Genomic DNA, 15274 nt, shown 5'->3' with positions numbered 1-15274 from the left:
AGTTTGCAAATTTATTTTATTAGCACACAACTTTATTGGAGTCACATATATCCAAGTTCTACATGCTAATTCCCTCCATCTGCTTTCCTTTTGGAAGAAATCCATCATTCCCTTCACTTTTTTGAGCTGTGAGCCCCAACGGCTAAATCTAAATGAATATCAGATCTTTTATGTGATGCAATATAAAGAATCTCTTGCCTTTTTTATGTTTTTTTTTATTTTTTATTATTATTTCTGGGGATTCTGTTTTATCATAAGTCTATTGTTTTTCTGACCTTATATGTTTGGGAAAGAAGATCTGTAGGAATGTTTTATTTTGTATTCTGTAGTAATATTAATTGATTTCGTCTAGACTTATTTCTTGCTAAAGTACTCAAAAGTAAAATTTTCTGAATGTTTCTTTTTGTAAACTGTAAAATCTGTTTGCTTATCTAAAAATGATAAACTTTTATCTTTTTGAAAATGTAGGGCAAGCAATAAACAAACACCCGAGTAAAAAGTTTATAATCATTGTTTTCATTAGCATTATTATTCCAATCAACAGAAAAAAGAACATTTGGTAAGACTTGTTACGTAGACGTTTAGAATAAATTTGCATAATTTAGCTTGTCATTACCATAAATGCATAAAGATGGTGGTGTTGGATTTGGTGCAGCTAAAGGTTGAATGCTTTAAGCAGCTTTTACAATATATAATTATTATTTTTTTAAGTCTCATCATGAATCCAGACATTTGTCTTTAGGTCAGGGATCCATTCTAGGGCAACAAATGAATTAACACCACAATCTTTATTTAAAATTGATTTGCATATTCTGTGAATCAACCAACCGTACATACCTTGACACACTTTAGCTTGAATACTAGAGCACTCAGCCAAGTAGGACCCATGTGAGTTCAGTTAACATTTTTCAGCCCAGCCATATAAAAACAGGCCTGTGATCTTTTAGCTCCCAGTCTTCACAATTCATAAACAACGGTTGATATAATGGTTATGAATCCTCAACCATGGCAATTTTTCACCCATTTGATCTGTTTGTGGCCCACAGAGGGCCGAGGCGGCAGAGAGGGATGCTGTGAGTCTGAGGGAGCAGCTCGCTTCAGCTGGCAAGACACTGCAACCATCCAATCAGATCGAGAAAACACCGGAAATGGTAAGAGTGATTCTCTGCATGCCTGTACTGTAGAGAGAGGGGCAGAAAGAGGGAGAATAAAGGAGGGAATGGTAATGTGGGAACACTTTCCATGAAGCCTATAATAATTCAATGCATTATGAAGATATTCCCAGTGCATTAGCATTCACAATGTTGTTGTAAATAATTGTAAATATTATAACTTGATGAATTAATTTGATTGATACTGTAATTGTTCGTATTAATATTATTATAAAAAGATTGATTAATCAATTAGTGTTTTCAAAGAAGATTGAATCGATTAATTGTAAAAAAATATTTGTAATGTAATACCTGATATTCCTAATGTATTATGCATTCACAATGCCATTGTAAATAAGTGTAGCCAGTATAATTTTTTAATGTATGATGTATTTTTTTCATTTTTATGTATGTGTATGTAAACACACACATTTTATTTGATCCACTTAAAATGTTGACTACTGTATAATTATTATTTACATTTTAATGTTCATTTATTTATAGTTAGAACATAAATTATGAAAAAATAATGAATGAATGTTTACAGCATGAAATATATAAACATAATTAATCATAAGTAATATAATACTGTTATATTTTAATTATGGTTATAATTATTTATGAAACATTTGCAATGTACATTATAGTGCATTTAAAATACCTTCATAATGCTTTACACAGTATCTACATGCTTGACAAGGCAAGTTTAATTATATATCACATTTTATACAGAATAGCAATTCACATTGCACTGCTTGGAAAACGCACAGGAAGTGTTACCGTTTACGTTGTCAATGCAGCATTTTAAAATGTGTGTATTTGTTGTGTACAGGACAAGTCTCTGGAGGCGCTATCTTGCACCAGTCTGGAGGCAGAGTTGGGTGCTAAGGAGAGGGAGGTGGAGCGTTTGGCCGAGGATGTTCAAAGACTCCAGGCCAGTCTGGCCCAGCTCAGCGAGACCTCCACCAATCAGATCAGTCAGCTTGAGCAGCAGCTGAGCTCCAAAGAGGCCGTACTAAAGGTCAGTCGCTGAAGCATATTAATAAAAAATATAGGTAATATATCAAGTAGGGCATAATTTGTGCCCTCCAGCCAGTATTGAACACTCTGATCTTGTGTTTAGAGTGTTAGTGCCAGATAAAAATTCCTGCATTGCACTCCCTAACTGTGGTAAAATCGCTGTACCTCACAGCCTTCTACATTAATACATAAGCATAAATGAAGAAGCTCCTCTCTTTAGTTAGCTGACAGCTTTAACAAGGACAAGTGAATGAGCCTGGTGGTTCATTATGGAGCAGCGGTCCATCTAAAGTCACATTAACACTGGACTCCAGACACGGGCTGTTTCAACTCGACATTTCATGGTGGATGAAGCGAATGGTCCTGCTCGTGGCAGCAGTCGGCTGCAGGACAGGCCTGTAAATGTTGCAGCGGCTCACACGAGCCATGTGACCCATGTAGTGAATGTTTAGAGTTTGAATGACAGCTGGTTGGATGGCAGGAGACTGAGCTGAGACGAAGCCTTCGCTGAGCCTCACACGGAGAGACTGCTCTGATCTGCCCTGCCTGGAGCAGACTCAAGTTCTACTGAAGAATCTGAGCATGTGCATATTCATGAGCGCATACACATTCTCGACGCACGTACAGAATAGTGGTCGAGCTAAATGTTTTTTTTTTTTTTAATGGCCGATATCTAGAAAGCAGAACGGCTGATATAAAGCCGAAGTATATAACAATTTAAAGATAGCAAATACACAATACAAATAAATGTACACAAAATAGCTAAATTTGTACACTTAATTTCACAATATTTACTCAAAGTTTGAAATATATGAGAATGGAGAATTACCAAAAAATATCTATACAAAACTCTTATCCAGAGTGACTTGCCTGTGTGTTTCAGTTATATACTGTGTATACACACAGAAGTCAAAAGTTTGGAGTTGGTCACCAAAAGCAATTTATTTCATAAAAAATACAGTAAAGCAGTAATACTGTGAAATATTATTGCAATTTAAAGTAACAGTTTTTTTAAATATATTTTAAAATATAATTTATTCCTGAGCTGAATACATTTTTATTTAAAAAACTGCATTTGAAAGAAATATTTTGTCAGATTATAAGTATTGCTATCACTTTTGATCAATTTAACGCATCCTTGCTGAATTAAAATATTACAAATATTAAGTCTTACTAACCCCAAACTTATGAACGGTGTTGTATATGAACAAAAATATTCTGGTTTCAATTTCATTTTTAATTGAATTTATTTGTAATTTTATCACATTAATAATATATATATTTTTTTAATGGGAAAGACATGTTTCATGGTTTGTTTCTTTTTAAATTCTATGTATTTTGAGCCCCTTAAAGGGATATTGCACACAAAAAATCTGCCATTACTTACCTATCCCAAACTCGTATGCTGTTAGCTCTTTAAGCTCATTATGACCATGTCTATCAATCTCCAAAAAGACAGAGTACATTGACCGAATTTTCATTGGAATATTCATTTAAAGTGCCTCTCTAAAGTGAATATTGTGAATTTTCAGTGTATAATACAGTTCATACACTGATTCACATTACAATTTTGCTTATAAATAAGTATATCTGCCTTTTCCCCTCCCCAGCATCTCGAAGAAAAGCTTCAAGAGCAGTCAGACTACGAGGAGATCAAACGAGAACTCGGGTGAGTTTTAAAGCACTAATTCTGTCAGCACAAATAATCCTGATGCTTTAGCCTTTTCCTTCTCATATGTGTGAATATTTTAGCATCATTAACATCATTTTAACGCTGATGTTGCATCAACCTTAACGTGATATCCAAGTACGTAATACCATGAACTGACTGTATCTGTATCTGTATCGTAGGTCTAAATAAGCAAAGGTTTTGTTTGCAGTGACCTGAACTGGTCATGTTGTATCCACCTTTATAATTTAAGACCCTCAGACCATTCTTAACCTTTATCTGCCGCTCCATTATGCATGTATCTTCCCCGTCCTTTCTCGCTGCAGGGCTCGAACTATGAGTTCTCATTACCTGGTGGTCTTGAACTTTACAGTCAGACGTACTGAATTTGATCTGATGTAGTACAGCCAAGCTGAGATATGAACCGCAGAGACCGCCAAACTCCGTCTGCGCACGGATCTTTTATTCCCATATTTTACCAGAAGGAATTTTACTCTGCGGTAATCTCCATTCGGTTTAATAAATTCAAAGAACCTTAGGTATGCGAGGAGTATTGGGTCTTATTTTTGAGAAAAGCAGATTAAGCACGCTTTGTTGTCGGAGTGGTTTCTGCACAGGACTGAGGGATTTCTGCGTTTCATCTCTAGCCACAGCTGTAATGAGGAGGCTAACGTAGTTTGCATCGGCGATAACCTAATTGAGTGATGTGTGTGTTTTTGGCTCGGCCGCTCGTCTGTGCTGTCGGTGTGTGTGTTGGGAGGCTTCGGGAGATGTCTGGCTGTCCGTTGCGTAACTCGATTTTAGGCGTAATATTCCCAATTGGGACTTATAAAGCAAGTAATCCATGAATAGAGGGTGTTGTTAAGATCTGTGCTTGTCTGATGATCGGCCTAAAAAGCCGCTTTGCTGAATGTATATTGATAGCTTGTTGTCTACTCGAGACACATTCCACCGTGATATAATGAGTGTTTTCACCCAAAAGGCTTTTGAAAATGGCCCGGTTTAATCCATAGATAACAGATCAGCGCTGGGTAGAGTGCAGCTAGGCACACAGGTTAATTTGGGTAACGTGATTGTACGTGTCACAGAAATTTTCGAATCACGAACGCTGAGCCAACGCCTATTAAGCGTTCAGTTCTTGACCTGAAACGGAAAGCGATGGCATATTTTATGCTTGTTGGACCATTATTTTAATACGTACACTTTTTTATTTATTTTATTTTTTTACTCTCACCAGCACCCTGAAATCAATCGAGCACAACTCATCAGATCATCACTCTTCAGCACAGGTAAGACGTCATGTCGTTAGAAAGAATAAAGTTGATTTGTATTGATTTGTCCTTTAAATGCATTATAATTGTGAAAGGCAGCATGTTTTATTGGCGTTGATGCTTTTTAAATTCTGAATATCACGTCATAAATGTTTACTTGTTCATTTATAATAAAAAAAGAAGATGCATGTATTAATTTTTTCCCTCTAAATTCATGTGAAAGAGCTGATATCTGAGATTTTTTCCAGTTGTTTTCTTAATGTTTCATTCTTTCCTTCCTTTTTATTCTTTCTCCCTTCATTCCTCATTTCCTTTCTTTTCCTTCCTTTCTGTTCCCTTCCTTCATTCATCACTTCCTTCCTTTCATTTCCTCACTTTTTAAATTTTCTTCCCCCATTTATTTATTTCCTTTCTTTCCTTTCCATAACTTTGCTTTTGTTTCTTTCATCCTTCATTTCTCTTCTTCCTTCCTTCCTTCCTTCCTTCCTTCCTTCCTTCCTTCCTTCCTTCCTTCCTTCCTTCCTTCCTTCCTTCCTTCCTTCCTTCCCATACCTTTCCTTGTTTATGCCTTAATTTCCCTTCTTCCTTCTTTCCTTCCTTTCTAAAACTGTACATTTGTTTTTCTTTCTTTCTTACTTCCCTTTCTATAACTTTCCTTTTGTTTTTGTTCCTTCAATTAACTTCTTCCTTTCTTTTCCTTCTTGTCTGTTTCCTTCCTTCCTTCCTTCCTTCCTTCCTTCCTTCCTTCCTTCCTTCCTTCCTTCCTTCCTTCCTAAAACTTTACATTTGTTTGTTTTCTTTCTTCCTTACTTCCCTTTCTATAACTTTCCTTTTGTTTTTGTTCCTTCAATTAACTTCTTCCTTTCTTTTCCTTCCTGTCTGTTTCCTTCCTTCCTTCCTTCCTTCCTAAAACTTTACATTTGTTTGTTTTCTTTCTTCCTTACTTCCCTTTCCATAACTTTCCTTTTGTTTTTGTTCATTCAATTGCCTTCTGCCTTTTTACTTCCTTCCTCACTTCCTTTCCCCCCTCTTTTCTGTTTCCTTCCTTCCTGTGTTTTTTTTTCTCTCCCTCATCTATCCTTCATTTTAGGACTCGTCCAAGCCTTTGGAGATGTTGCTGACAGGGAAAGACCATAGCCAGCTCTCAGAGAGCGCATTGAAACGACTGGCCAACAGTGACTTCAGTGGTGAGTTTCCAGTGTCCAGCCTCTTCTGAGGAACATTAACTTCCAGTTACTGGGAAATTACAAAGCTGCAGTTTATACACAGCAACTTTGGTGACTTTATTGATTTCTTTTTTCCAAACCTAACTTCACCTAAAATCCAGTAGGATGTGCAACATGACCTAAAAAAAAACTTTCAGAACTTGAGCTGAATGATTTTATTTGGCCCCAAGAAAAAAATGAATAAATATCGTAACAGATCATACTGATAGTGACGAGTTAGGTTTGGAGGCACCCGTGTTGTGAAGGTCAGTTCACCCTTTTCTAGAGGCAGCAACATATTAGGATTTGGTATGTAGGAGATCAGGTCACCTGGGGCTTGCATAAATCCTGAACGGCTAGCGGAGACCAATGTGATAATTAGGCCTTATTTCCCTTTTCCTGCCCTTTCGACTGCGCTCTGAATGTGTGAGGTTGAAAATGTCATTACAGAACACCTCTGGACACCCCATGGAGATCATACATTTAATTTGCGTTTTAAATGTGACTTTATATCACAAATTTTGCATTTTTAAACCTGGCATTCGCTGCTGACGGCAATGACAGAGAATCATCTGTGATCGTAGCATGTATCTGTCTCTGACAACCAACAGAATTCTATTGCACTGGATATTGATTTTGCCACCGTTGTATAAAGTGATGGTATTGTTATGGAAGCGCACACAGCAGAGGTGTTTTGTCATGGCAAAAAGGATAACCGTACTGACACCCACAATCCCTTGCAGTGAACAGTCCCCACAGCATGAGCAGGTAGCCCACGCACAGTTGCCTGGCCTGATATCTCTGGACATGCCTGCTAGTCTACAGACCTCAGAGGAGATCAGTGTTAAACGTCAGCCTGTGGCACATGCGCGCACATACACAAACAGATACGGCTGTGGTTTGAATCTGGCCTCCTATACGTTCCAGTCCCATTCCTGCTTAGATGACCTCCTTTCCCATTTCAGTATAAAGTGGCTAAAAGACTAGAACTACGCTAATAAAATGTTCTTTATGGACAGTCATCATTGGGGTAATAGTCCTATTTCACATCTCTCTGGAATACTTGATTGTGATTGGTCAGATGGCATTGTGTAGTCATATTTTTTTGTATAATGATGGCTAAACTTGTTCCAGTTAGCCGATTTCCTTTGGCGAGTTATGTCTTTGGAATGTACTCTTTCTTTACTCAACTTTACTCAATATTTTAATATTTCTTAATTCATTAAGTAGCCATGTAATGAGTGAATGTACTGTCAGTTGGCCAGTCTCCCAAAATAAACCCCTTCAGGATGATACAAAATCATCCTGCCAGGATTTTACTCTACATTTATCTCTTAAATATATTTAGTATCAGTCTAAATCAGTAGCCATGATTTTCCTCGTCACCCATCGGTTTGTTTTACAGGTGCATTGGGGCGGAAAAGTAATGAAACTACAGTGGAAAACCCTCAGCGTCTTCCTGCCACTCCGGTCCCTACCACACTCCAGGGGTCTCCTCCTCCTCCCTCCCCTCAGCTTTTGATGAGGACGGGCACCGCTACCTCCGAATCTGCTGCCAGTGCCAACGGTACCCACCCTTTTTCCCCCACGGGCATCGGGCCAGACTTCTTTACCCCCGGCATGGCCAGCGTGGGCGCCACGTTCCCCCCACTGGCTGGCAAAATGGCACTCAACTCTCTTCTTCAGAGGCAGCTCATGCAAACCATCTACACCAAAGCCCTCCAGGACCCTTCTCCAAGTTCTGTTCTGTTCGGGCCACCCCATTACGCTACAACCAATTCTCTCTCCAGCCCCCTACCCCCTCAGTCAGCGGGCAGCCCGGAGGTTAACGGCATGGCGCCCTCCCCCAGCCAGTCGGAGGGCGCGGGTAGCACGTCGGAAGGGGAGGAAATGGACACGGCTGAGATCGCCCGACAGGTCAAGGAGCAGCTGATCAAACACAACATCGGTCAGCGTGTGTTCGGCCATTATGTTCTGGGTCTGTCCCAAGGCTCTGTCAGTGAGATTCTGGCCCGGCCCAAACCCTGGAGCAAGTTAACCATCCGTGGCAAAGAGCCGTTTCACAAGATGAAGCACTTCCTGTCTGATGAGCAGAACATCCTGGCGCTGAGGAGCATCCAGGGCAGGCAGAGAGGTCAGTAACAGAGCTTGAGGAAAAGACATAACCTTGTTATCTCAGATGATCTCCCAACTCGCGTTTATTTTCAAACATTATGCATGCGATTAAAATGTGCTCTGTAACAGCATGATAAATTTCTCTCATATATAAGCAACTTCAACATGGGCACACTAATGTTAGCATTCTCACAGAGCACATATTCCTTTAAAGAGTCAAATCGGATGCGTTAAATAGTCAAATATGTGCAATAACGAGAGGGCAGTGCTTTGCTGTGATCCAGATGTACTACCCCTTATTGAAGCTTGTTTCTGCCTCCAAAAATTTGGATTGGGTAATTGTGAGATAAAATTTTAAATAAGAACCAAATTAACACTTTGATAACTAAAATTTGTGAGATGAGGTGGCAATTGACACATATAAGGTTGCATTTGTGAGATGTTTGTAATGTTTTTGAGGTGTGAATTCGTATTTATGAGCTATTATAGTCACAATTGTGAGGTATAATTATTATTTTTTTTAATTATATAAATAAAAGTCGCAATTATGAGTCAAAAGTTCATTTGTGAGGTAAAAAGGTGCGAGGTATAAAGTTGCATTTGTGAGGTAAAAAAAGTCACATTTGTAAGGTATGATGTGTCAGTCGTGATGTATAAAGACACAATCGTGAAGTATGAAGTCGCAATTTTATTTTTTATTTTTTTATTTTTTATTTTGGGTGAAAACAGGCTTCCATCATTCCCTTTCGATAAGCTTTAGGCTAACCCTAACCCTTTGCAATGGTGCACACAACCTTCAAAATTGAGAGTCTTCAAATAACTACATGAAGCGCATAGAGACTAGATACTATATTCTGACGAAAACGCTATTAGTACTCAGTTGGCACAGGCGGCTTGTTGATTAGAGCTAAACATCAGGAGTCTACCCTTTCTTTCATTTCGGTCTCAGCCTACGGGTGAAGAGGAAGTTCAGAGAGGTTTGCAAGCGTTATGTTTTGCCTCAAGTCTGTGTTTCACAGCTAGAGTGAACAAATCAAGGCCGAGCCCAGCGTGAGCGAGAGTACTTGCATATGAGGGCAGTTGGCTGTGAATCTTTGAAGCCGTGTTGAGCCGAGTCTAAGTTTGTTCAGTCTAGCTGTGAGGCAGTAGTTTTGAAACAGAGCCGGAGCTGAAAAAGGCTGACTGTGCTGCCCGTGCGTCTGCACACCGGTTTGGAACGTCTTCAAGGGAGTCTGGTCTGGCTGTCTGCCTCCATAGCGTCGGCTTGTGGTCTCCCATGGGAGTAGGAACTTTGTAAAAACCTTAAAACCCATTCATTCACATCAAAGACCTGGGCTAAAGGAGCACATTAATGTTGAAATAATCACTCGAGTGAGTTCTGCAGGGTGCAGGTGGCTTTCTATGAGGTCAGACTAGGTCGATTTGTGTTTAAGCTTAACAAACTACCATTCAAAGGATATTTACACTTATCAGTTCATGTAAAGGTATTACTTTGGATTAGAATTACTAAGTGTTTCCAAAACTGACTGTGAAGACATTCTGACATCTATATAAGATCAGAGCTCAACAATAAGAATTCTTTTGCAACACATTTTAAATGCTTCAGAAAATGATTTAGTTCCCCCCCCCCCCCCCCCACCTTTTTAGAGAAATATATTATTATTACCCCAAACTTTAAGTAAATATTTTTTAGTTATAGTTTCTATATTTATAAATTGAAATTGAATTTAATAGTTAATAGAATAAAATTAAAAAAGTTTTTTTTTCTTCATTTTTTCACAAAATAATTTTTTTCTAAATATTAATTCTTATTATTTGTGTTTGTAATGTCTATTTTTATTGGTGTTTTTAAATGTTTTAATTGTAATTGTGGCAAATATAAAGCTGTCTACTACTATATATAATAATATTTGTATTTAAATTAAACAATATATAACATATATTTTTATATTTATTTAATATTAAACAATAAAAAATATTTTCTTCAAAGAAAAAATTATAATTTAGGTTTTTAATTTGCAGTAAGTGCTGGAAATGATAAAATTACAATATAACTCTGAAAGCTATGGATTTATGCACACACTTTTGTTGGCAAATAATAGTCATTCTAGCAAATACATCAAAACTTAATCTGTCTTCGCTAATAATAGCTAAATAACTATAGTGACACATCTAAATCAGGTGCATTCAAATTCTAAATGCAGCGCATTTGCACGTCATGCAGTGAAGCTGCTACACTAGACTGATAGGACAGGGGACATTTCCGTCAACAGGCCTAAAAAAATCTCTCATACTTGGGTCATTCTTATTGTTGAGCCCTGGAGATGATTGGACAACTGACAGCAGAAGTTTAGGGCTTGGTCTTACTTTATTTCTATCTTCCGCCACTTGTTTTCCAACAGAGAACCCAGGCCAGAACCTGAACAGAGTATTTCAGGATGTTCCGAAGCGAAGAACCGGCTCGGAAGGCTCCACGCGGCCAGGTCTGTCTCACGCCTTCCCTCTCGTGTTACGAGTTTCTGGAGTGTCAGATCCGCTCTGTCTGTATGTTTTTGTTGTGCTGGTCTGTTTCTTCTCAATCTCTGGCCTGGAATCTGTTGCAAAACAAGTGAGTGAGACAGACAGGGCTGGAAGAAGTGTGACTGGAATAAAAAAAAAAATCTCGTTCCGACTGTCTGAAGACAGCTGTTTACAATAACTGCTACACCTTTGACTTCATAGATTAGTTTCAAACTTTGGAAAAACTTTGTGTGAGTGTTATCAAGTCTAAACCAATGTAACTTTCCATCACGGAGGTCCTTGAGAAGTCTGTCCTGTTATTTTGTGGTCAGCTTGTGTGTTTATATATGTGTGTGTGTGGCAGAATCCTTCAGGCAGATCCACAGTGCCACCACATTACAACTGGTGGTTGAGTCTCCCCTAGGGCGGCGCTGTGGGTGGCTAGCCTGTGTGTATGTGTGTGTGTGTGTGCGTGAGAGAGAAAGGGCGAGAGAGCATTACTTCCACCTCACACACTTGTCCAGCTGCTCTCATCACACACCAGTGACTCTGACCTTGCCCTGTTTCCTACTGCTCATTGGGCAGTTCCTCTGCCACTTTTTCCCCCTCTCTCTCTCTCCATATTTATTATTATTGCGCCGACCCGTCTGATGATACTTCCATACAAGCTCCATTGTTTCTCATGGACTTTGTCCAAATCTCACCGACTCTTTGTTCTGTGGACTTGTGGAGGACAGGAAAAGGTTTCAGTCCTTACACCGGAAGTGCTGCTGTAGCCAGGGGCAGTGCAGGTGCTGATTCACACAGTATTATAGACAAGCAAACGATTGCTAATGGTTTTTTAGTTCTGTGCCGTTGAGTTTGGTTGCAGGATTGCATTTCCATAACAAAAAAAAAAGTGCCAGCCTTATTTTAGCATACCGCATAGATTGTTGTTAAAGTAAGCTTGCGTTTGCACCTGTTTAAACTTGCCGTGCAGAAATAGTAAAGAGCATAGCAATATTTTTTTTTGCTGTTTTCAATCTAACAGGTTTTATATTGTGCTCCATTTCAGAACAAAACTGATCTATATGTTGTTACACATGATGTCTCACGCACAGCTACATGTCCTTGTCGTGTCTTCACAGGTAACATCACCACGCGGATCCGCACACCTGAGACCGGCTCCGATGAAGCCATCAAGTCCATCTTGGAGCAGGCCAAGAGAGAGTTACAAGTGCAGAAAGCAGGTGAGTCTTTTTATGCCATCAGAAAAACAAGGGTTCAGGCATTCACACCTGTTTTCCATTGACCCACAACCAGTTAAGTCACTTCAGGATAGGACTCACTTTTGTCACCTGAATACGATCATTCTTGCATTCACTTTTTCTAAATGAGCCAGTAAGTTTTCTGATGTAGAACTAATTGTGGCATCGTCATACTAATAAAATACACTACTGTTCAAAAGGTTAGGGTAGGTAAGTGTTTTTTATTAAGCAAGGATGCATTCAATTGTTCAGAAGTAATAAGATAGTCATTTATAATTCTACAAAAGATTTTTTTTTCTATCTCAAATGAATGCTGTTCTTTTGAATGTTTTAAAAATAAATTAAGGTTTCTAACAAAATAAAGCAGTGCAACTTTTTTTTAAGCATTGATGATAATGTTTCTTGCGCACCCAATCAGCATATTAGAATGTTTTCTGAAGGATCATGTGACACTGAAAATTCAGATTTCCCATTAGAGGAGTAAATTACATTTAAAAATGTATTAAAACGTAGATGTAGAAAACCGTCATTTTAAATTGTAATACTATTTTACAATATTACTGTTTTTACTGTATTTTTGATAAATGCAGCCTTGGTGAGACTCCTTTCAAACAACTTTTGAACAGTAATGTATGTTGGCTAAAACTGTAATTGCAATGTAGATTTTTGCACACAAGAACTGTCTAAAACAAATGATTATATCAGTCAATAACATACTGAGTCGTATCCTCCCTGTTTTGAGTGTTTAAAATTCCCACTTTTACCTTTTCCTGTCCAAGCTTGTGTAACGGAATTAAACTAACTGTCTCTTCCCCACCTGCCACTGCAGACGGCGTGGGGGAGAGGCAACGGCGATCAGGTTACCACAGAGGGTCGGGCAGCTATTTCCAAATATATGCACACAGTCTAAGACTTGGTGAGGTTTTGTGCTGTCTGTTGAAAGTTCCCCCCCCAGATTTTACTCCCACGCCAAGAGCGCTACTGCTTCCAATTAACTTCTCACTGTCATAAATCAGTCTGAGTCATGGAGATTTATGGCCGATGTATGTTTTATATATATACATCAATGAAAAACCCAGTGTATACACATGTTGAGAAATCTTTTATGATCTAATTCACAGAAAACTGACGTCTTTAACTTTATTATTTGAAACTCTTTACAGAGAGTTCCTTTTGCTATAATATTATAGCATTTATATAAAGTATATATTACATTTACATTAAACTCCAAATTTATTCTACAGTATTATTGGGTAACATAGGGCAGCAATCTCTTACTGGCACCCTATGAGTAGTTCATCCAACATGAGAGTTCTGTCATAATTTATTCACCCTCATGTCTTTCCAAACCAGTATAGCTTTCGTTCTTCTGTGGAACACAAAAGAAGATGTTTTTGAATGTTAACTCTACTCTTTTCCATGCTATAGAAGTATATGGTCAGGGGCTGTTGATATCCAAAAATAAGAAACATAGGAGTATAAAAACACCATTAGAGTATCATGAGTTTTCATTTTATGAAACTATTTTGTCTTTTTTGAAGCTTGACAGCTTGTGGTAACTATATTCTTTCACTGACATAACATTCTTAAATTTTTCTACTTTTGTATTCAACAGAAGAAAGTAAGTCATATGGGTTTTGAGGAAAACACGAGGAAGAGTATATAATGCCAGAATAGTTATTTTTATGTAGGCTGTTTTTTGAGTAATAATATGGTGATTTATTGGTAAAACAGATTGTGATCACTTACATGTTGTCTTCTGTTCCTGCAGTTGAGAATTCTCAGCCTCCGTCCTCCTCCAGCAACTCTGACGAGAACATTCGCTCCATCCTTGAGCAGGCTCGGAGGGAGATGGAGGCCCAGCAGGTGGCTTTGGAGCCTGTATTGAAGGCCAGCTCTATGGCCCCGACAGATCTCTCGCTGCTGGGCTCAAAGCTCCTGGGCTCCCCGCTCTCCACTCTACCCTACACCCCAATTGCTCAGTCTCTGAAAAAGCCCTCCACCTCTCCTCTCCTGGACTTCCACAGTGGGGTGAAGAAGGAGATGGGTGAGGTGGCCGTCTCAGATATGGGGCTGGATGGGGTGCCCAAGCTCGGACGTCTCTCTGAGAGTGGAGGAGGTGTAGGTGGGGGTTCTTGGAGGGAACACTGGTGGAGCACAGGTCTTTCTGAGCGCCGCGGAACCGGCCAGACCTCCGTTAGCGAAGATGCCCACAGCCAAGAGGATAGCAAGGAGGTATAGTGCATTATTAGAAACTTTTGGATGCCACATATCGCCAAATATTATAGAAATACACAAACACACACATCTATCTATTTATCTATCTATCTATCTATCTATTGTCTGTCCGTCCATCCATCCATATATATATATATATATATATATATATATATATATATATATATATATATATATATGTGCATCATTAGAGTACTATTAAATGTGTAAATCAGAAAATATACATAAAGCTATGGCTGTTAATACAATAAAATATTTGTGATTAATGTCATGATTTCAGACCAGGCTTTAGAGAGCAGAATATAGAAACTGAAAAAATAATATTAATGTCAAATTCTGTGTGTGTTATCTATGCCACCCAAACATCTATATTGCATACAGGGAATATTATTTCATCCATAAGTTCTGAATTTACTTTATATTATTCCAGTCAGACTCAGAATTATACTGTACTTGCACACTAGAATGCAGTTCCCTCATATGGCTAACCCCAACTCTGTTACTCTTTGCCCCCACCAGAAGCTCCCTCGGCTGGGCAGCACCGCGCCCGTAGCTCCTGCTTCCTCTCTGGATTACTGGAAGGACTGGCCCAGCTCAGAGTCCCCGTACTCACAAAGTTCAGAGCTCAGTCTGCAGATGCCCAGCGGCAGCGAGACCCCTCAGAGCAGCCCACTGCCTTCCTCCTCGCCTTTACTGTCCCTCCCCAAAGTCGCCAAACCCGTGGTGCCCCCGCTCACCCCCGAGCAGTACGAGTACTACATGTACCAGGAAGTGGACACTGTCGATCTCACACAGCAAGTCAAAGACAAACTAGCCAAGAATGGCATCTGCCAGCGGATCTTTGGCGAGAAGGTCAGTG

The 15274-nt window shown here is 39.0% G+C and overlaps 1 protein-coding gene and 1 long non-coding RNA gene across 11 annotated transcripts in view; one reads left to right on the top strand and one right to left on the bottom strand.

Moving 5' to 3' along the window:
• Nucleotides 1-15274, top strand: part of cux1a (cut-like homeobox 1a) — a 117678-nt gene that overhangs the window by 83469 nt on the left and 18935 nt on the right. For 4 of the 9 annotated variants that reach the window (XM_084104274.1, XM_084104266.1, XM_084104268.1 and 1 more), the window contains exons 10-20: nt 1047-1151; nt 1984-2172; nt 3782-3840; nt 5078-5129; nt 6202-6298; nt 7722-8450; nt 10834-10914; nt 12058-12159; nt 13007-13093; nt 13949-14412; nt 14935-15267. In XM_084104274.1, coding sequence (XP_083960400.1) covers nt 1047-1151; nt 1984-2172; nt 3782-3840; nt 5078-5129; nt 6202-6298; nt 7722-8450; nt 10834-10914; nt 12058-12159; nt 13007-13093; nt 13949-14412; nt 14935-15267 — 2298 coding nt within the window. The remainder of the gene's footprint in view (nt 1-1046; nt 1152-1983; nt 2173-3781; nt 3841-5077; nt 5130-6201; nt 6299-7721; nt 8451-10833; nt 10915-12057; nt 12160-13006; nt 13094-13948; nt 14413-14934; nt 15268-15274) is intronic. The other 5 variants (XM_084104269.1, XM_084104271.1, XM_084104270.1 and 2 more) reach the window with 3 other exon arrangements.
• Nucleotides 494-15071, bottom strand: LOC311076239. 2 transcript variants are annotated; one of them, XR_014604631.1, is made up of 3 exons: nt 14932-15071; nt 13927-14344; nt 494-1178 (listed from the first exon to the last, which is right to left on the bottom strand). It is a non-coding gene; the product is annotated as an uncharacterized lncRNA (long non-coding RNA). The 2 variants fall into 2 exon arrangements; XR_014604632.1 differs by lacking the exon at nt 14932-15071 and adding an exon at nt 10799-11025 and having other exon boundaries at nt 13927-14068.

This window comes from Abramis brama (assembly GCF_963993115.1).
Source record: "Abramis brama genome assembly, chromosome: 25".
NCBI lineage: Eukaryota > Metazoa > Chordata > Actinopteri > Cypriniformes > Leuciscidae > Abramis > Abramis brama.
The sequence above is the reverse complement of the archived record's forward strand: the minus strand, read 5'-3'. Positions and strand labels throughout refer to the sequence as shown.